Source organism: Vicugna pacos, chromosome 34 (genome assembly GCF_048564905.1).
Source record: "Vicugna pacos chromosome 34, VicPac4, whole genome shotgun sequence".
In the NCBI taxonomy this organism is placed as follows: domain Eukaryota; kingdom Metazoa; phylum Chordata; class Mammalia; order Artiodactyla; family Camelidae; genus Vicugna; species Vicugna pacos.
The window spans coordinates 5,364,224-5,383,707 of NC_133020.1; the positions used below are offsets into that span (position 1 = coordinate 5,364,224).

Below are 19,484 nucleotides of genomic sequence, written 5' to 3' on the forward strand. Positions count from 1 at the left end.
GTTTCCTGGCTGTGTTAGGCCTACACTTTCTCTTACAGTGCTTGATCTCAGAAGGAGTAGAACCTGGCCTTTTCCCTTTCATTGTTCGTATCTGATTCTGTAAAGGCATGTTGGCCCGGCTGGGGTTGTGCGCTCTCCTCTGGACCAAGCACTGTGTCCCGGCAGATGCGAGCAGGAGGGGTCAGCCCAGGTCTCTTTCCCTCCCTTGGATGGTGGGGGGATCCTGTTGGTTCTTAACTATGTTGTGTTAAGAGTTTTAAGTGGGAAATGGAAGCTTCTAAAAGGGTAAGGGGCAGAATAAAAAGTAACGTGTCCAAGGCACCTTTCACATACAGTTGATTCAATTTCAGATTGATATTGTGGTCTTAGGATGCCAGTGGGTCCTTTACTGAGCAGCTGGTTTTCTGGATGATATCCCCAAAGGCACTTACATCCTCAAAGGATAGACTTCTTTTGGTGAGGGGAGGTGTAATTAGGTTTATTTGTGTGTTTAGTTTTAGAGGAGGTACTGGGGGTTGAGCCCAGGACCTCATGCTTGCTAAGCATGTGCTCTACCACTTGAGCTATAAATTGCCCCCCACCAAAGGGAAGATTTCTATCTTCCTTGTGGAATTTGTAAGAAGTAAGAGAATGAATATCAATGTTTGTATATGAGGGAAAAAAACTAGGAATCTTGTGAAACCTATTATAAATCAGAGAGAGCTGCTGTCTTCAGATTGCAAAGATGGTGGTTTGGATTTGCTGTGTGCGACATCCTGTTCTAGCTTTGGCTTCTCACTTGCGCTGTGGTCCGTCCAGCAGGGCTTCAATGGGTGCTGACACACTGTGCTTGGCCAGGCTCATGACTGGAGCCAGTGCAGGTCGGCCCCGGTTGGGGAAGGAAATACCTTGAAATGTATGAGTGTTGTAGAAATACTTTTCTATGTATTTTTTTCAATCATAATTTCAATTATTCTTTCTTGGACATATTTCACTCAACATTGACTTTCTAATAATGTCTATTTTTTTTTTAAAGAGAAGAAGACTGTTTTCTTTCTATAGTTATCATGCAAGTTTGAGAATAAATGGAGCCAGGGTCTTTGCTATGACACAGGAGGTCCTCTAGGACCTGGTCTTCCATTCCTTGACCTTGCTGGCCTCCTTGCCAATCGCTCATCTGCTTCTCACTCCCATCAGCCATCTTGGCTCCTTGCAGGTCCTCAAACACAGCAAGCATGCTCCCATTGTTGGGTCTTCGCATTGGCTCTTCCCTCTGCCTGGACAGCTCCCTCACCTCTGTTATGTCTTTTACCATGTTTTATGTTTCCTTTTTTTAAATAGCATTTATCCCTTAGCACGCTATATAATTTATGGATTTATTATGTTTATTGTTTCCTATTTGTCTCCTCCCTACTACTCCTTGCAAGACTGTTGGTTTTGTTTGCTTTTAGAACAATGCCTGGCACATGGTAGCTGCTTGGTAAATATTGGTGGAATGAATGAATTTCCTGATGAAGAGATTTAAGTTCATTTTCTCTGAAGTGATTACCTTACCGCCAAATTTCTTTCAGCAATTAAGTGGTAAAAATAAATAATAATGATGCAAATGATGAATCCTAGTCATTACTGAGGATGTACTTTGTGCTGGGCATTTATAATAAATGATGCTAAGGATGATTATAATGATGATAATGATGATGGCAGCCAACCTGTGTTGAGTGTTGACTTTGTGCTGGGCGCTTTGCATTATCAAATCCAGTTCTTTTTCAGACCAACTCTGTGAAGTTAGGACTAGAGGCATCTCAGTGTTATAGGTAATGTAACTGCTGAACTTCCCAATGTCACACATTTAGTATGGAATAGGTACAGTTGGGATGTTAGAATCTTAAAAGGAGACGTGTATTGTTAAATTTATGTAATCCCATTTTGTCCTAATCTAGCAGAAGCCAGTATGTCTCTTTGGGAACTTTTATTTGTGGTTTTGATGATCACTGTCTGGAAGATTAGGGGTTAGAACTAGGATAAATTCATTACTTTAGGATTAATTACGTGTTCTGTTTTAAAAGTACTGCTATTTCTGCTTCCAGGGGTGGAAGCAAGATGTTTAATTTAACACATATGTGTGGCTCTTCTCAGCCATCAGACTTTTCTGCTTGTTTTTGTTTACCTTTGATTTCCCCTTCAGCTGGCTCTGCTTTCAGAGGTCACGTGGGTTGCTTCATCATTCTCAAGTAAAAATTCATTTATTCCATCCCAGAAAGAGAGATGTCTGCTCTTTAATTAAAACACTGCAGAAAAAGGTATATCTGTCATTTCAGCTTCAATTAGATCCTTGCCAGTAACACAGATAAGTCTGAGATTATTTCCTTTGGGCACAGAAATGACTTAAAAGAGGGTCTTAACACCTCTTGATTCCAACCATACCAATTAAAGGCGTGACCTTAGAATGACGTGTTGTTTTTTTTTAACCCATATTTGTTCACATTTAGCCACTGTTAATTAAGTGTTGGAAGCTATGTCTCTGAAGGAATTATGTGAGAGTGTGAAGTCTTATTTTTGTTTGTTTGTTTGTTTATTTATTTATTTATAATAAGAAGAGTTTTTAGCTTTCTCCTTTTTTGGTAGTTCTTAGAAATGTCCCAGTTCCTCGTTGACTCAGAAACAAGATTCATCTGCTTGTAGCTTTAACAAGGTAACTTTTATACCCTCCAACTTTCTGGGAAACAAATGTCTAGTTTCTCATGCTATAATAATTGTGCGGCTTAGTTTATAGTTGCCAGAGGTTTTTCTGGCCAGGAAATTTCTCTTGCCAACTATTTCTTCCTAGGTATGTTTCTCTTTTATGTCTGATTAGCTAGGAGGTGGTGTTTGGGCCCCGTATTCATCTCTTTTTGAAGAAGGTAGCATATTTGAAAGAACACGGAAGAGGCAGGTCCTCACACCAGTTGCTTTGCACTCTGGCAGTTTCAAAGGAAAGAAACGTTTTTGGCTAAATTATGTCCTGTTCTGCCTAGGAGCTCCTATTGACTGGATTATTTTTTGAGGTCTCTTTTAACCTTTCACGTCTAGAATGTATAATTAAATGTTACTTTATGGTTTGCTGAGGGCATGAGCCAAGGAGGAATAGTCCAATCATTATTAAATACTTAGTTCATCTTTTCTTACTCTGTTCTTCCTGCTGTATCATCATCAACGTCATTTAGTCTTTTGTAATTTGTTTTCCTTACCTTGGGGGCCCACTGGAGTGTAAGTTCATTCAGTCAACGATGCTTTTTATGTATTGACTACGTGCCAGTCACCGTGCTCAGTATTGAGCGTAGGAACATTGGAGATATTCTGCTGCAGTCCCCAAGGAGCTCACTGTTTCCTAGAGACGTGGACCTGGAGGTATACTGCAGTAGATAACAGCTTGAAAGAGTGTATATCAAATATGGCGGGATCCTAGAAGGAGACTGGAGGATGGATGAGTATGGGACTCTAAGCTAAACATAAGTGTGCTGTGAGCCAAGAGAATTTTTTTAAAACCCTGTAAATTTAGGCTATATTTTAGAAATATAGTAGGGACAGGCAAACTGTATAATCTGAAAAGAGTTGAAGGATCTGGCATATTCATGTTCCATATATGCTCAAAAGGAAAATATTTTCTCCAGCTATTGAATCCCCGTGTTTCCATGAGAAGTTATATGTTTTATATATGTCTGTTAGATCAGGCTTGCTAATTATGGGTTTCAGAGCACATGTCCTGACTATGTTTTGTCTGTTTGCCCTATCAGTGATTGAGAAGTGTGTTGAAATCTCCCACTATGATAATGTCTTTGTTCATTTCTCCTTGTAGTTCTGTAAATTTTGTTTTATATAATTTGAGACTGTTACATTTACATTTAGAGTTCTTACAATATTCTTAGAGAACTGAAACATTTCTCATTATACAGTGGCCTTATTTGTCCTGAATAATGCTTTTTTAAAGTCTGTTTTTCTGATACTGCCACAGCCATCATAGCATTCTTTTGAGCAGTGTTTCTTTGCTGTGCCTTTTTCTGTCCTTATGTTCTAGGCATGACTCTTGTAAATAGCATACGTTAGATTTTTTTTCATCCAGTCTGGAAATCTGTGTTTTTTGTTTGTTTGTTTTGTTTTGTTTTCTGTTTTTTAAAAATCTGTCTTTGAAGTGATAAGTTAAAACTTAAATTTATTATGATTAAAATTGATCCATTTCTACCCTCTTACTTTGTGCTTTATGTTAATCATGATTTTCCTTGATTTTTTTCTTCTCTCTTAGTTCTTTTGGAATCAGTTGAATTTTTGCTTATTTTTCTTCTTGCTCCATTCCTCCTTCTCTATTGGATTTGTGTTTATATACTATTTCTGTTGTTTCAGTATTTTCTTTTAAACTTATCATATGCACCCTCAACAAAATACAAAGTTAATTGATATTTTAACTCGTTCCTGTACAGTTCAGAACCATGGAACTATTTAACTCTGATCACTCCCTTTCTACGTATATGCAGATGTCTGGTATGTAGTGCTGTACTTTTAAAAACTCACAAATTAGTCATTATTATTCTTTTATAACAACAATGTGTATTTAAATTTATTCACATGGTTAACAGTTTTTCCTTCCTGTTCCTATTTTTCTAACACATTTTTCCTTCTACCTAAAGAATATCCTACAGGATTTTTTAGTGAAAATTTGTTAGTGGTAAATTTTAGTTTTTATCTATGTAAAAAGACTTTGACATTACTCTATTTCTAAAAGTTAGTTTTGCTGGGTAAACAATTTTAACTTGACAATTAAATTTTCTTTCAGCATTCAAAGAAATGATTCCAGTATCTTCTGGCTTGTACTGTAGAATCTGAGAAGTTAGCAGACCAATATATTGTGTTTCTGTGTCTGTAGATTGATATCTTTCATTCGTTTAGGACATTCTCAGCTATTATCTCTTCAAATATTGCCTCTCTTCCATCTCTCTGCTCTGTCTTTCCAGGATGCTGATTATATATACATAGTTACCTTCTTGTCCTGTCCCTTATATTTCTTAACCCCGTTTCCCTATTTTGTTTGTCTTTCTTGTCCTCTGTTTCATTTTGAGTAATTTCTTAAGAACTATCTTCCAGGTCATTAATTAGTTGTGTCTAATTTACTGTCTTAAACCCATTTACTTAATTCAACAATTATTTTTTCATCTCTAGAAATTCTTCATCTAATCTGGCCATTTTTGATGTGCTCACACTCTTTGCTCTTTTAAAAAATGTTCTCTAATGTCTTTAAACATTCATAATAGTTATATTGTAAGTTGGTAATTATAATACCTGTTTATTATTGTTTTTGTGATACATACATAGCAGTTGGTTGCATTGTCTTATTAGTAATTTAAAAAATATTTGAACTCGTATTTCTTGAATGTAATCTACAGTTTAAGTACTATAAACTCTGGACAAGATATAAAAAAACTACTATGTGAAAGTGTGAGGGAGTGACCTAAACCAGGCAAAACCTGCGGTGGGGAGGTGTCCCCTTGGAAGAAGAGAGTGTCACTAGGTGAGTTTCCCATTTTATAGCCTTTTTTCCTGAGAGCACCTTTAAGCTGGTGCCAACTAGGTGGCAAAAACTCAGATAGTGATGACAGTCCGATAGTAGTAAACATCTGGACCTGAACTTTGCCAAGTGAGTCACTTTTACCAATGCCAGCGATCTTCTAGCTCTTTAAAGATGATTGAGAACTTAGCCATCACTAAATAATTGATCTTATCTGGTATAGATTCCCATTCATGTCCTGAGAAAGACACTTTGCAAATGCTTTGTGTTTCGTGAGAACGGTAATGGACAAGCCAGAACAAAATGCTGCACATACTGACTTGCAATAGTATTGAGTTCAAAGAGGTTGAGCAGGCAGGATCAAGAGAGAGGATCAAGGAAAGGAAGCTATTATATGGCGAAGGAAAATCTGAGAAGAAGTCGGATTGCTTTATTTGGCTGGGTTAAGACTTTAAGCTTTCAAAAGATACAGGAAAATCTTTTTTGAAGTCATGGTCACATACACATGCTTTTCTTTGAAAGACAGTGTGTAACTCTTCTAGTGCCCCACCCCCATCCCCACCTCCAGGTTCACTTAGCATCCATATTCTCAACATAATTGTTGCACAAAACGATGGCTTCTTGTGGTGATTTCTAAAAAAGTTAATATGTGAGTGACAGCATTCCCTGTGTAGTCCTCATAATACCTTGTTTTTTTTTTTTAAAGGTCTTTGAGTCATTTCGTCTAGGCGATAAAACTGATAAAAAAATTTAAGCATAAGGATTCATATGGTATTTATCTGGGTTTCCATGTACTTCAAAATCTAGTGCTTATGCTGTAATTTATATGTGGTTTAGATTAATTTTATCTTTCATGGGAGAACAACTGGAAACATTTTAAATACTTAAGCGCAAACACAATTTTGACTTTAGAAGGAACCCGTTTTAGAGATGTTAGCAGCAACGACCCTGTGCATGGTTGAAAAACTTACATACAGAATTAAATGTACTTTTAATATTTAAGCGTAAAATACTTGTGTTAGTAAAAATATATTATTGAAATAAGAACTCTAAAGAGAGAAGATAATGTTAAGCTTTATTGGTTTCACTTTTAAAATAAGCTTTATTGGTTTCACTTTAAAAAATCTCCCATTTCAAATGGCAAAAGTGAATTTAGCTCTGCTTGTCATTGTAGGTAAAATATGAATACAGCTAGGAGTGGATTTTCTGTGTTGCATCTGTTCTGCACTTACAAGTTAGAACTCTTTTTGGCAGAAGGTTTTCCAATGACATTGCTTCCCTCTTTGCGTGATTAGAATTGTTTATGGCCTTGTACGGGGTGTACCCACTGGACTTATCAGATGTAAAGTATGGAACTGGACGTTTGTGGAACCTAGTATTTCCTGTTAAGGTGCGCTGAATTATAAGACAGATTAATTTGCTTACAAGCAAGAATCTACAGGTCTTGAGGTTGGCTCCTTACTTAAGGCAATTTGAGTATTGCTAGGTACGAAAATGTTCACATTACTAAATCGCAAAACCTTAAGATGTTAAAATGCTGTGTTTCTAAAGACTGTGGTGAATGAATGGAACAAAAATCACATACTAGTACTTTACTGGGACTGAAATAATCAATAGAATACACTTAAAAAATTGATTCTTGGGAGGAGGGTACAGCTCAGGGGTAGAGCGGATGCTTAGCATACGCGGGGTCCTGGGTTCAATCCCCAGTACCTCCATTAAAATAAATAAACCTAATTACCTACCCCCACCCTATTTGATTCTGAACAGGTAAGCTTTCAAACTACAAAGTACAAAATATTACAAAGTCAGAATCTGCTATGGAAAGATGATACCGCAAGCCAAGTTTAATTACAAAACAGGATCAGAGAAATGAGAACCCACAAAAGTAGATGGAATTTGTGAGATCACAGCTGCCCCATTTAAAGAATGAGACACAGAGGTTAAGTGGCTAAACACATAACACAGCTGGCTGTGTAGTGGCAGGTCAAGATTAGAACTCAAAATTTTCTCTTCTCTTCTGGTACTGCTTCTAAATGCAGGTGAAGGAGGGGGTTGACTGGTGTGTCAGGGCTGTTGGAGGGCTCTGGCGGTGGTGAGTGGTGGGGTTGTGTGGGGCAGAGGGACAGTTTTGCTAAGAAGCCAGAAGTATGCAGCTAAGGGAGAAGTTCATGTGGCCAGCAGAGTCAAAATCCCAGAGTTGGGGATGAAGTTTTTTTGTGACAGAGTTCTGAGGGTGCTTTAAAGGCAGTTCCGTCATACTTATGAACCCTAGCCACAAGATTGGACATCTTTGTTACTGATAGTTTTTAATAATGTCCCTTGGGGATTCTCTACTTTCTCTTTTCCCTCAAATTTATTTTATTTAAATGCACTACTGAGTCATTTTATTAGAAATGAACTTTATCACTCAATTGTACAAGGATCAGATGTATGTGGTAAGCAAACATTAGGAAGATAATACAATTATTTTACAAAGTGTGCAAGGTAGAAATACCATTTATGGCTTCATAAGGAAAAATATATGACTAATATATTTTACCTATTTCATGGCATTTTCTTTGTAGTTGATAGAGTAAGAAGAGACCAGGGAGTCATTAACTTTCTTTTGGAAATCTATTTAAAAATCTGGTTGCCATGTATTGTTATGCAATCATGTATTTACACTCCATGTGTAGTCCTAAAACATATGCTGTTTACTTTTGCCTACTTATGCCTTCTGTATAAATGGAATTATATAACATTTGGGACTTGCTTTTTTCTAAGCTCAGCTTTATGTCTTTGGATTTTCAGCGTTGCATCAGCTGCAATTTATTCACTTTTAAAAATAGTTATCTTTTATATGAAGTTTTTCATTTGTCCTAATTTATTTATCCATAGTACAATTATTGACGGACATTTGGGTTTTTCCAGTATTTGCTCTCCTGAACGGTGCTGCCTCAGACACTCTTATACATGTCTCTGGATGCACATGTGCAGGATTTCTTTAGGGGGCATATCTGTCCAGTTGAAATTTGGTTCACATATATGTATAAAATAATTCAGAGTAGCTAATGACATCTCCTTATCGATAACTTAGAAGGCCTAATTGTTGAATGATTTTTTCTTACTAGTTAAAGTGAACAACTATTTACAGTTATGACCTTATGAAGAGAAAGATACGAGGGCTAATAGATTTTGTGTTAGTTGAGTTTCAGTGACAGATTGAGAGGTTTAGGGTGTCTCTGCAATTGCCTGTGGGGCTTACTCGCTGATTCAGACAGGGGCAAAACTAATGCAGCCCATTAAAAAGTGCACTGATACATTGGGAGAGATGCTACATAAAATACCGTTATTTAGAGCAGGCTGTCTTGGTCCTTTTTCGGATTTGATGTGTTTGGTATTTTTCTGAGACACATCTGGTTGGGGAATATTTCCTGCCCTTTCTGCCATCCATTACCAGATGGCCATTTGTCAGATCCAGTTATTTTTACTGTTTATGGCATCTACCCAGAACAACGTGATTAACATGGACTCAGTTATTCAAAAAGTGGCTCAGTCATTCACTCGGTTAATAATTCTTTAGCACCTTCCACGTTTGGGGCCTAATACTTAGATCCGGCCGTATTATGGTGAGCAGCACAGAACTGGGCTCATTCTCTTGGAATTTATGATTTATAGTGCTAGAGAAATATGCATAAATAAGAGATCTTGATGGAGTGTGAGAAGTTCTCTTGATAGTGGACGGCCTCGGGTGGGATGGCAGTGCAGAACAGGCACTCTGAATCCATTTCAGAAAGACTAGAGAGCCTTTAGAAAGTACAGATTCTTAAGCCTTATCCCCAGACATTGTGGTTGGAGTAAGTCTGGACCAAAGAAACTTCTTGTTGTTATTGTTATTATTATCTCCTAATAATAATAACAATAACAGCCAGGTAGCCACATTTGGGATACACTGTTGATGAGTCATTAAAAATGGGCAGTAATCACGACAAAGTTTCTAAATGACTTAGTCAGGGATGGAGTAGATAATTTTTGGATTTCTGCTCCCAGGCCAAAGGCAGATTTATATTTGTTCCTATTCAATTATAAATTCTTGTTTCATAGCCTGTAAAAGTTAACTGTCCCAGTGTTGGATGGGAAAGCCTGGCTTATCAGTAGCACACAGGAGAAGGATCTGACATCGTTTAGCTATTATAAGCCCAGTGGAAGTCAGAGGTGGGCTTGACGGGCCTGGAAGCTACTGCATCTTAGTATGTGTAACTGTGAGCTGAGTATCGGAAAGAAGGAGGTAAGAGTCCCCGGTCCCCTGCACACCTGGACTTCTGTGGATGGTCTCCAGGATCCCATTTAAGGGGGATGCTGGCACTTGGGTGTCTAAGAGGATGTTGAACTGCTTGGCAAATATCCTTAGGAGGAAGAACTGGAGAGAAATGGTCTTGTTCATCCCAGAAAAAGAAAGCTTAGAGCTATAGTTCCAGAAGAAAGAACTGGGACCAAAAAGGGAAAGTTATTTGGGAAGCAAGTCTCATTTATTCATTGACTCATGTATTTATTTAACAGATTTTTTTTTAGTATCTACTGTAACTCATTCAAGTGGATGCCAAGGATATAATGGTAAACAGGATGGATTCAGTTCCTGACTTCTGGGACCTAAGATTTGTCAGAGGATCAAACAGTTTAAGCACACAGTTACAAGAAACTATAAGTACTGTGACGGGAAGACAGGGTGCTGCTTCACCTTCATATAAAACACATTTCCAGTATTAGTACTGTCAGAAAGATGGCGAATGGTGAATACTCTGGCCCTGGAGATATTCAAGAAGAGTATTCTTGGAGATATTGTGGAAGTTGTGCTGACAACTACCATTAAAACCCTATTTAACTTTTAACATCAATGATCACATGTCTTTTTTTTTATTGAAGTATAGTCAGTTTACAATGTTGTGTCAATTTCTGGTGTACAGCACAGTGCTTCAGTCATACATAGACATACATATATTCGTTTTCATATTCTTTTTTATTATAGGTTACTACAAGGTGTTGAATATAGTTCCCTGTGCTGTACAGTATACTGCCTACTATATGTAAAATAGATAAACAGCATATATGTTTTTATAACAGATTTCACACTCCTTGTTTCTCTTTCCACTTTTTCTATCCTAACCTTCCCTTTCCTCTGTTTGCTCCAAACTCAGTTCCAGGTCTTTAAGTCTGCGTGATGAGATGATTTTCTTTGCAGTTTTCACAGACCTCTGTTTATAAGAAATAGGACAGATTCTTAGAACTGAAGTCACTCTTAATTATTATGTTTTTATCTGGGCTACCAGATAATTGAGGAGAGGCGCAAGTGTTTACATAAAAGCCCTGTGACCTGATTTTATGCCTTTAGTTTTCCCCGTTCCTCTCAGTGGCTAGCCCGAGCAGGTGGGGACTCTCGGGGGGCCTGCATTTCTGTGGGGATGGGCAGGCACAAAGAGTAGGTAAAAATGTCAATGCCACTTACTGTATAATTGTTACGTGCTCTAAATGAGACTGTGGCTTTCTTGTGACCATCATGTTTTGAATTCTTAACATCATGTCTTTTTTTTAAACTTTTTAAATTGAAATGTAGTCAGTTGACAATGTGTCAATTTCCGTTGTACAGCACATTGCTTCAGTCATACATGCACATTTATGTATTTGTTTTCATATTCTTTTTCACCGTGAGCTGCTACAAGATATCGAATATAGTTCCCTGTGCTATGCAGTGTAAACTTGTTTATCTATTTTATATATACCAGTCAGTATCTGCGAAACACCGTATCTTAACTGATTAGAAAAGCTGACCTTTCCCTCAGAGCATTTTAAAAAAAATTTAAATACTACGTTGTGACAATCTCAGGACTGAGTCTTTCACGTTCAGTGTTAGAGCCTGAAGTTGGATGTTTTGAAGGCTGGTGTTTGCTTTCTCTTGACCCAATGTGATTTCCCGTTTCTAAGAAAACAGTTTTAAACACTCTTAAAAGGAATTTCTTGCATGCTTGGCAGCTCCTGTAAAACCACTTTTTAGTAAACCAGTGTGAATGAAGTATATATAAAAAAAAATCAAAGAAAGTACCATATTGCTTGACCAAAGTAGCATTTTGTTTTGTGGAAATTGGATCCACCAGACAGAAAAGTCTGGTGATTTAGGATGTGTTTGCTGTTGTAACGAGATGAACCAGAAACCAAAAGTTTTCATTTTGGTTAATCATCCTAGTTCAAGAGGACAGTTGATCACAAATTGCAGTTTACTTTGTGCTGGAATTGATGCATACTCGTGAGTCTGGTTAACAGCATTTTTTAAAAAGAAACAAAATTGCAACTTGGGCATCTCTCCAAATGAATTCACAAATTTAGAATTAATTCACATGCATTCTTGCAATATTCCGGAGGAGACCCCAGTTACTGCCATCGCTTAGTCAATGGAGAAAATGAACGTTAGTGAGTCTTCGGCTCTCTGAGCAGGAGATTCATGTCTCCTGGCTCTCAGATCAGAGATTCGGCTTCTCTCAGAATTGTCCTAGAAATGGGCTTCTTATAAAAATTTTAATAGGTATTGAACATGTTTTTGTGACTACGAAGGTATTTTATTCCTTTGAGTCATGTTTGTTGAGTGCCCACTCTGTGTCACGCATCCTTCAAGAGACAGACACGTGGTGAGGAATAAGGCAGGCAAAGTCCCTGATTTTATTTATCTATTAGAACTTATTTCAGGGCTTACTCTGTGCCGGAAACTGTACCGGGTACTTTACAGATGGTAAGTCACTGAAACCTCCTACCAGTGCGGTGAGGTAGGCACTCTCATCCTTGTTCTGCAGAAGGTGGGAAGGAGGGTCGGCGTCACCTGGCTGGGAGGTGGCCGGGCCAGGATGAGCCCCGAGTGTACGGTCACTCTAGGCCTGATTTTGTAAATTTACACATTCTTCGTAAAAACAAGACAAAACAAAACAAATGCGTGCACACACACAAGAAAATAAAAGCTACAGGCAGTCTGACTACTGTTAATGTTTTGGAGTCTCTGTTCCAGCTCGCATATGTGTGTGTGCACGTGTGTGTGTGTGCGTGTGTGCGTGTGTTTAAATGTATATGATATCTTATTGATCTGTCACCACTTCTTTTCACAACATGTGAGAAATGTTTTGCAGGCCGTGCGTTTGAAAAATACGAGCGTAACTAGCTGAGCAGTGTTCCGTGGTTTGTCTGTATCATGATCTACGAGGATTTATCTAACCAGTTTCCTACCACTTAACAATGTTTCTTAATTTTGAATTGCATAAACCCTGCTTTAATTAATGCCTGGATCACCAAATCATTTTACAAATCTATGAGCATTAAAACATTTCTGAGCGAAGAATGGTATTAAAACTCTTTGGAAATATTTATGCAATATCCACGTGGGGTCTGTGCTCTGTGAACAGGATGATGTTAACAGCATGCTTTTCCCTTCTAGGCTAGTGGATGACAGATGTGTTGTAAACCCAGAGGCGGGGGACCTCGCCAACCCTCCGAAGAAGTTCAGAGGTAAGAAATATGTATTTTTTTTTTGCCATGTGACCTAAAGGGGGGGTGTTATTTTTGTGTCTTATAATAAGTAATGTTAGAGCTTTATTCACTGTAAAACTTTCAAATAGAAATGTATCCACTGAATTTTTTTCCCCCCAAATTTCCCATTATTTTTTCTTCTTTTACACATTGAAGGACTGATATTGAAAGAATAGTTCCAAGTTTTGTTTTGCTGGTCTGTGTGTTCAAAGGACATCTTGGTAAATAGCTGTGAGAGGCCACTTTGCAAACCAGTAATTACAGCTGAATGATAAGTATTTATGTATTTTTGTGACAGTGGTACAATAAATGTTAGTGTTTCATTATTAGTTATTTAAGTTGTCTGTAAAATCTTAAGAACGGTGACATCGATGTGTTTGCTTAGTTTTTAAAATGTCATTTTGGATGGTGTCTAATGACTAGCAATTTCTTAGAGCTCCTTTCTAGGTATCATCGTAGAGGTACCTTCATAAATATCAGCTAAGAAATTGTTCATAGTAGGAGACATTATAACTCGACTGTTACCGAGAGAAGGGTTAATGGGATTTGCAGAGAATCATAGTCAACTAAAACCAGTAATTAAGAGCGTGTGCAAATCAGTTTCATAGTTTGTGTGGACTTATAATAAGAACAACTTTAAGACAGCATTCATTTTGAACACACTGTGTAAGCTTACATTCCTGCTTACACGGTAGTGAAAAGCAGCTTTAATAAGAGATACAGATCTGGAGAGAGTGGAAAGGATTCCCCTGGCCCCAAGGCCAAGTCAGGATGTGCTCTGCCTGCACGGGGGAAGGGAGATGTTTAACATGTGGTAAATGGTTTCCATGTTTCACTTTCTGTGATGGGCACATTCTACACAAGTCTTTTTATAAGACTATCTTACGTATGGCATTTGCGGTAAACTTAGAATCTTACAGAAAGCGTGCCAAGCCCAATAAATACCCTTTGGGTAAACTTGGCCACTTTGAATAAGTGGTCCAGGTGTCTCCCCAGGTAGAGGAATTAACATCGAGCAGGCGGTGGGGGACAGACTGCCCTTTAGAAGCACTTGTAAGAGTGCTCAGTGGGGACATTCCCCTAACCCAGTATTCCCACCGCACACAGTCCCCACGGCGGGTGGACTCACAATAAAACTCCATGAAGGAGAGCCAGCAGTTGTGACAAACAGACAAGCAGTGCTCCAGGACAGGGGACTGTGGGTAAGGGTGTGGAAATGATTTCAGAGACAGAAGAGGCCAGATGGGCCCTAATGGAAGAACGGAAAATATGAAAAAGAGCATACAGGTTCTAAAAAGCATGACCTGGCATATTATATAAAGATGAGGAAACAGGTATCGCTTTGGAAAAGAGAGCTGAGATTACCCAGAACGCAGCGCAGAGGAAATGAATGAGTCATAAAAAGCGTGGAGGCTGGACTGAGAAGGTCCGGGAGCATCTCGTCCCCTTCCAGGAGGCGAGGCTGGTGCGCACGAGAATGAGGCAACGTGGGAAGAGATACGGGCGAGAACTTCCCGAAGCTGAAGAAACCCACTGCTCCTCAGGTGGGAGGGGCACCCTGAGTTCAGAGTCGTGATGATAAACAAAACCAGGTCCACAGACACTCTTTTGTGAACTGCAGCTTGTTAAAGATAAAAAGCAAAGTTTTAAAACACAAACTGGGACAACAAATCTGCATTTGTAGCAGACAGAAGCTTGGGGTTCGGGTTTTGACTGTGCCGCTCGCTGGCTGTGTCATCTTAAGTAGGTCACCCAACGACTTTGTGCCTCGGAAGACATCTGTCGTTGGCTGGTGGGAGCCAGGGTGGATGAGAGCAAGAACAATCCCACCACACAATGCTTTGTGAGGCTTGAAATCTTTCCAGAGCATAAATGTAAAAGTGTTTTAAGCCATTATACAAATGGCAGCTAACTTACCACAGAAAGGCATAATGTGTTTCCTTTAAATGTATTTGGCTCTGTTACATTATAACCTCTACAAGGGCAGGATTTTATCCTTTTTCTTTTTGTGCTTTACAAGCATAGAGCTTTGCCCACCATAGACATCCAAAAAAAAAAAAAAAAGGCCGTTAGATGCTTGTAGGCGAGAGACCCAGACTTTCCTGGGATCATGTGATACAGCGTGGCTCCCAGGGGTGCTCCATGCTTCACTGCCGTGAGCTTGGGTAGTTTTATTCCTCTGTCAGTCCAGGGAGGTTGATCTGTCAAAGATAAACCTTCAAGGTTTGTGGCTGCCTTTTTTTCTTTTCCTCTTTCCCAGTGAAGGGGATTTGTTTTAAGTGCAAAGACTATTTCAGTGTATCCGAGGGCGCCCTGGGGTACCAGCTCTGGACCCAGTAGGTCACTATACACAGATACTCAGTGTCCTCTGATTCAGCGGGCACCGGTTTAATGTATGAGTCACTCAGGTGCTCCGTCCACCCCTGGGAGGCTGGCTTTTCCTGTAATCTAATACTTCAGGTCATTGTCCTGGCCCGTTTGCTCTCATTTTCTACCTGTAGCTTAAGCCTAAATCACGTGTCTCACTCCGCTCATCTTTGGAGAAGGAGGGTATTTTTCTGTTGGCGATTCAAGGTTCCCTTTTATCTTAAAGCTCTGACTCTCATCGTCTGATTCTTGGAAGCTCATCCTGACGGAGGAGCCCCCAGAGGAGAGTTCCCCGGGCTTGTCTCTGCCCTGGCCTTCACAGTACTCAGCAGCCCTGAGCAGATTGCGTGGTCCTAGATGCCACATCCTTTCACCTACCTTGTCCTTTCTGCAGCTTCGCCCTTCTCTGCCTGGGTGTATTTCTCCTGTACCTTTTGGCTGTAAAAGTCATCGCTTTTTCATAGATTTGCCTCCCAGAATCACCACGCCTATATTTCCAGACTCCTTTGGCAAGTGTCCAGAGCCCCCTCCCTTCATGTTACTTTTTAGGTAACACGAAGACACAATAGCCATCTATCTGCAATAGTTCAGCTGCACCTTGGTCCCTCTTGCCTCAGCCAGACAAACGATGTTCTCAAAGTACTTTGAAAAGTATTTTATTTTTCATACTCACTCCATGGTTTGTTCAACTGAATCATCAAATTTTAGGGCTTCTAGGCAATTCAAAGTAAATCTAATACAGCTCCCCCAACGTTTTGAATGAGGAGCCAAAGTTCTAAAGGGGTTAACAAGACTAACCAATAGACACAATTGTGCAAGAAATGTTCCTTTGATCGTGTCACACTGCCTCTCATGTGAATAGAGGAAATGAAGTTTTAACAAATGAACAACTTCCCAAGGGTTATTTACAGCCTGGCAGATGGACAGCCATTTTTCAGTGGAAACCACACAGTCATAATAGTATTAACATAAGCACAGTGGCTTTAAGTGAGTGCAAAAACTTTTTCATGATCAAATATTCTATAATTTTTAAAGATAAACTTTAAACTTTGGAATCTGTTTAGATGTAACGCAGTATAGAGAGCTCCCTTCCACCCAGTTTCATCATGTTATTGTCTTACGTAACTGTGGTACGTTTGTCAAAACTAAGAAATTACCGTTTACCATTACTGTTGACTCAATTCCAGGCTTCCTTCGGATGCCACCCGTTTTCCACTGATGTCCTATCTCCAGTCCTGATCCCACCCAGGACCCCATGTTAGTCATCATGGCTCCTCAGCCGTCTCTGGCCTTTGACACTTTCTCAGTCGTTCATTGCTTTTTGGTAACTTTGATTCTTGGAAGAGTAATGGCCAGTATTTTGTAGAATGTTCGTTGGTCTGGCTCTGGTTGGTGTTTTGGCCATGATTAGACTGGGACTAAGGTTTTGAGAAGGAGGCTGACGGCCCTTCTCCTTGCTTCATATCAGGGGTGCATATTATCAACACGAGGTGTCACTGGTCCTATTTTTTGATATACAGTTAACCCTCCTCCTTCACACTAAATGGTAGGAGTTATTTTTGTTGACTTTATATTTTCTGTTTTTTTTTTCTTTCCTAGTCTCTTTGTGCACTTTCCCCCTCATCTCTAGAAAACTCTTCTCGGGCACAGATTTTTTTCCAAAAGTTTGTGCCTACCGATACGTGTGCCTTTTCTGTTAGGAGGAGAGACATATCTAAATCAAAACAAGAGAGGTTTGTGTGTCCTTTTATCCCCATCAGGGTGATAAAACAGAAGTAATGAAGATCCCAAGGAGCCACTCCCCCGGCGGGACGAGGGAAGGGAAAACAGCCCCTTCTCCTGGCTGGCTAGTCGGTCCCGCAGCCTCGGACCGTTTGGTCTTGAAATTTCCAGCTCTGAGATTCTGTGGTCATTTGACACATGTGACTGTTTCGTAATCCATCCAGCCTACCAAGTGGCTGCTTCTGGAAGCGAGAAGTTGCTCTGAAGCAGTAAGTTAGACTGCTTCAGGAACTGGAACTAAAACTGAGACTGTTTCTGCTGGGCAGTGGCACACGAGAATCAGCCAAAGTGAAAATCAGGGACTTCGGGGAACACTTACAAGGTCATTTCTTTAACTCAGTTCCTTCTCTTCATGTAACTCACTTTTAAGGGAAGTTATTTTTAAGGCGGACACTCTCACTGTTTAGGATTCGGTTGTACACTTAAGAGCGTAAGTGAAAAAGCCATCTAGCCAGCCTTGACTTTTTATGTGGTTGAACATGCCAGTCTTGTTTAACGCAGTAATTCACCAGTGTGAGCCAATTATAAATACTCTTGTCTACAAATCTGACAATTGCCTTATTGAATTTATTCAGCTTTGGTGTTCGTGCAATTTTTTTTTTTTTGGATGCAGACAGACTGTTTCAGATTTGAAACAACTAACATTTATCGAGCATTTAACACACGCAGTGCCGTGCTTGGGGCTTTCTGTGTGTTAATATTTAGTCATCTCAGTAATCCTATAAAGTAGAAATTTTTGTTATCCCGCTCTTGCAGTTGAAAGAATTAAGTATAAAGAAGTCATACAACCGTTTTAAAGTCGCCAAACCTACTAGCGGTAGAGCTGGGGCTCAAAACAAGCCTATCTGACTCCAGAGCTGTTTGTCACTATCCCATATTGAATAGCACCCTCCCATCAGTTTTTACCTGTTGGTCCCCTAAAGCCACAGAGGTTACATCTCATCCCTCTGCCACACAGTGGGGCTTGACGTATTTGTTTAGAATGGTCATATTCCTGCAGATCTTCTCTTTTATAGTCTTAATAAAAAACATTGTTTCACCTCTTGCCAGCTATAAATTCCTCCGTGATTTCTCTAGTTTTCATCATGCTGCCGTGTTTGATTTCTGGTTAGGCTCCTGCCTGCTTGTCAATGTACTTCTTAGCGGTGTAGAAAGAACTGAATGTAGAACGTTTGGGTGTGGTCTGATGAGAATCTCCCTCTTTTTTGGACATCACACTTAGAGCCCAGGAGTCCTGAGCAGGAATCCCTAACTCGCCGCCAGCTGTGAGTCAACCCAAACTCCTGGTGCTTTTTCATTGGCATCTCTGGACGCTCATTTCCCTCCTCCTGTGCTGCATAATTGGTATTTTGGAACCTAGTGGAGAATCTTTTAACACTTTTAAGCCTGGTCATCCTTCTAGTCTGCCAAGTTTTTTCTCTCTTTCTTTTTTGATCTTAACTCTCACCCAAATTATTTATTCAAATTCTCAACCTCATGACATCTTGAAATGTAAGTTGATAACAGGTATGTATGTGATACTCTCATTTCATGTGTTACTCTGGTGTTACTGAATGTATCTAAAGAGAAATACACTAGGACTGTGTTATTTGGAGTATCTACAAGTCAGACCCTGGAAAATATGGATGGAGGTAATCAGTTTGGGAGGTGATCCTGGGAAGTGTGAGCGAGGAAGTGAGGGAGAGTGAGCCTAAAGAAATAAAAGGCAGTGAATTGTGCATCAGACCCACCACTGTGGCAACTGGAAGTCAGTCCTGCCATGGCCTCTGAGCAACCATGCGGAACATGCCTCAAAATCTCCTACCCAAGGATGGGAAGGCTGGGGCCAACTTCCATCCTCTGTGGGTTGTGCCATCACCCCTGCCACGCAAACTTCTGGGTTGCTCCTGCTTGCAGCTGAGCAAGTTCCCCATCACAGAAGTCCTCATGAAGATGAGAGGAGAGAGGCAAGAGCTTGAGTTTGGAAACCACACGCTGGAAACTGTCCACTGTGGCTGTTATCAGTGAACTTGGGCCTGGGAGCCCACAGCCACGTTACCTGTGCATGCTCAGAATTTGCACCCACTTCTTTGTTTGAGAGACCTGCAATTAGACTGCAAATTGTATGAGGGTAAAGACTCCTCTGTTGAATTACCAAGATCAACAACAGTGTTTTGCATATTGTTGGGGCTGAATTAATTTTTGTTGAATGAATGATCAAAGTTCTAGAAAAAAATTGTAATTCTTAAAGGCAATATAATTTCAGTTCTGTCAACACATGCTTTTTGCGGGGGGG

The 19,484-nt window shown here is 39.7% G+C and overlaps 1 protein-coding gene across 1 annotated transcript in view; it reads left to right on the forward strand.

Annotated features, from left to right (window-relative positions):
* The window catches only part of ITPR2 (inositol 1,4,5-trisphosphate receptor type 2), a 419,753-nt gene that overhangs the window by 21,992 nt on the left and 378,277 nt on the right, over positions 1–19,484 (forward strand). The window contains exon 2 of the mRNA XM_072954773.1: positions 12,969–13,039. Within this exon, the coding sequence (XP_072810874.1) occupies positions 12,969–13,039 (71 nt within the window). The remainder of the gene's footprint in view (positions 1–12,968; positions 13,040–19,484) is intronic.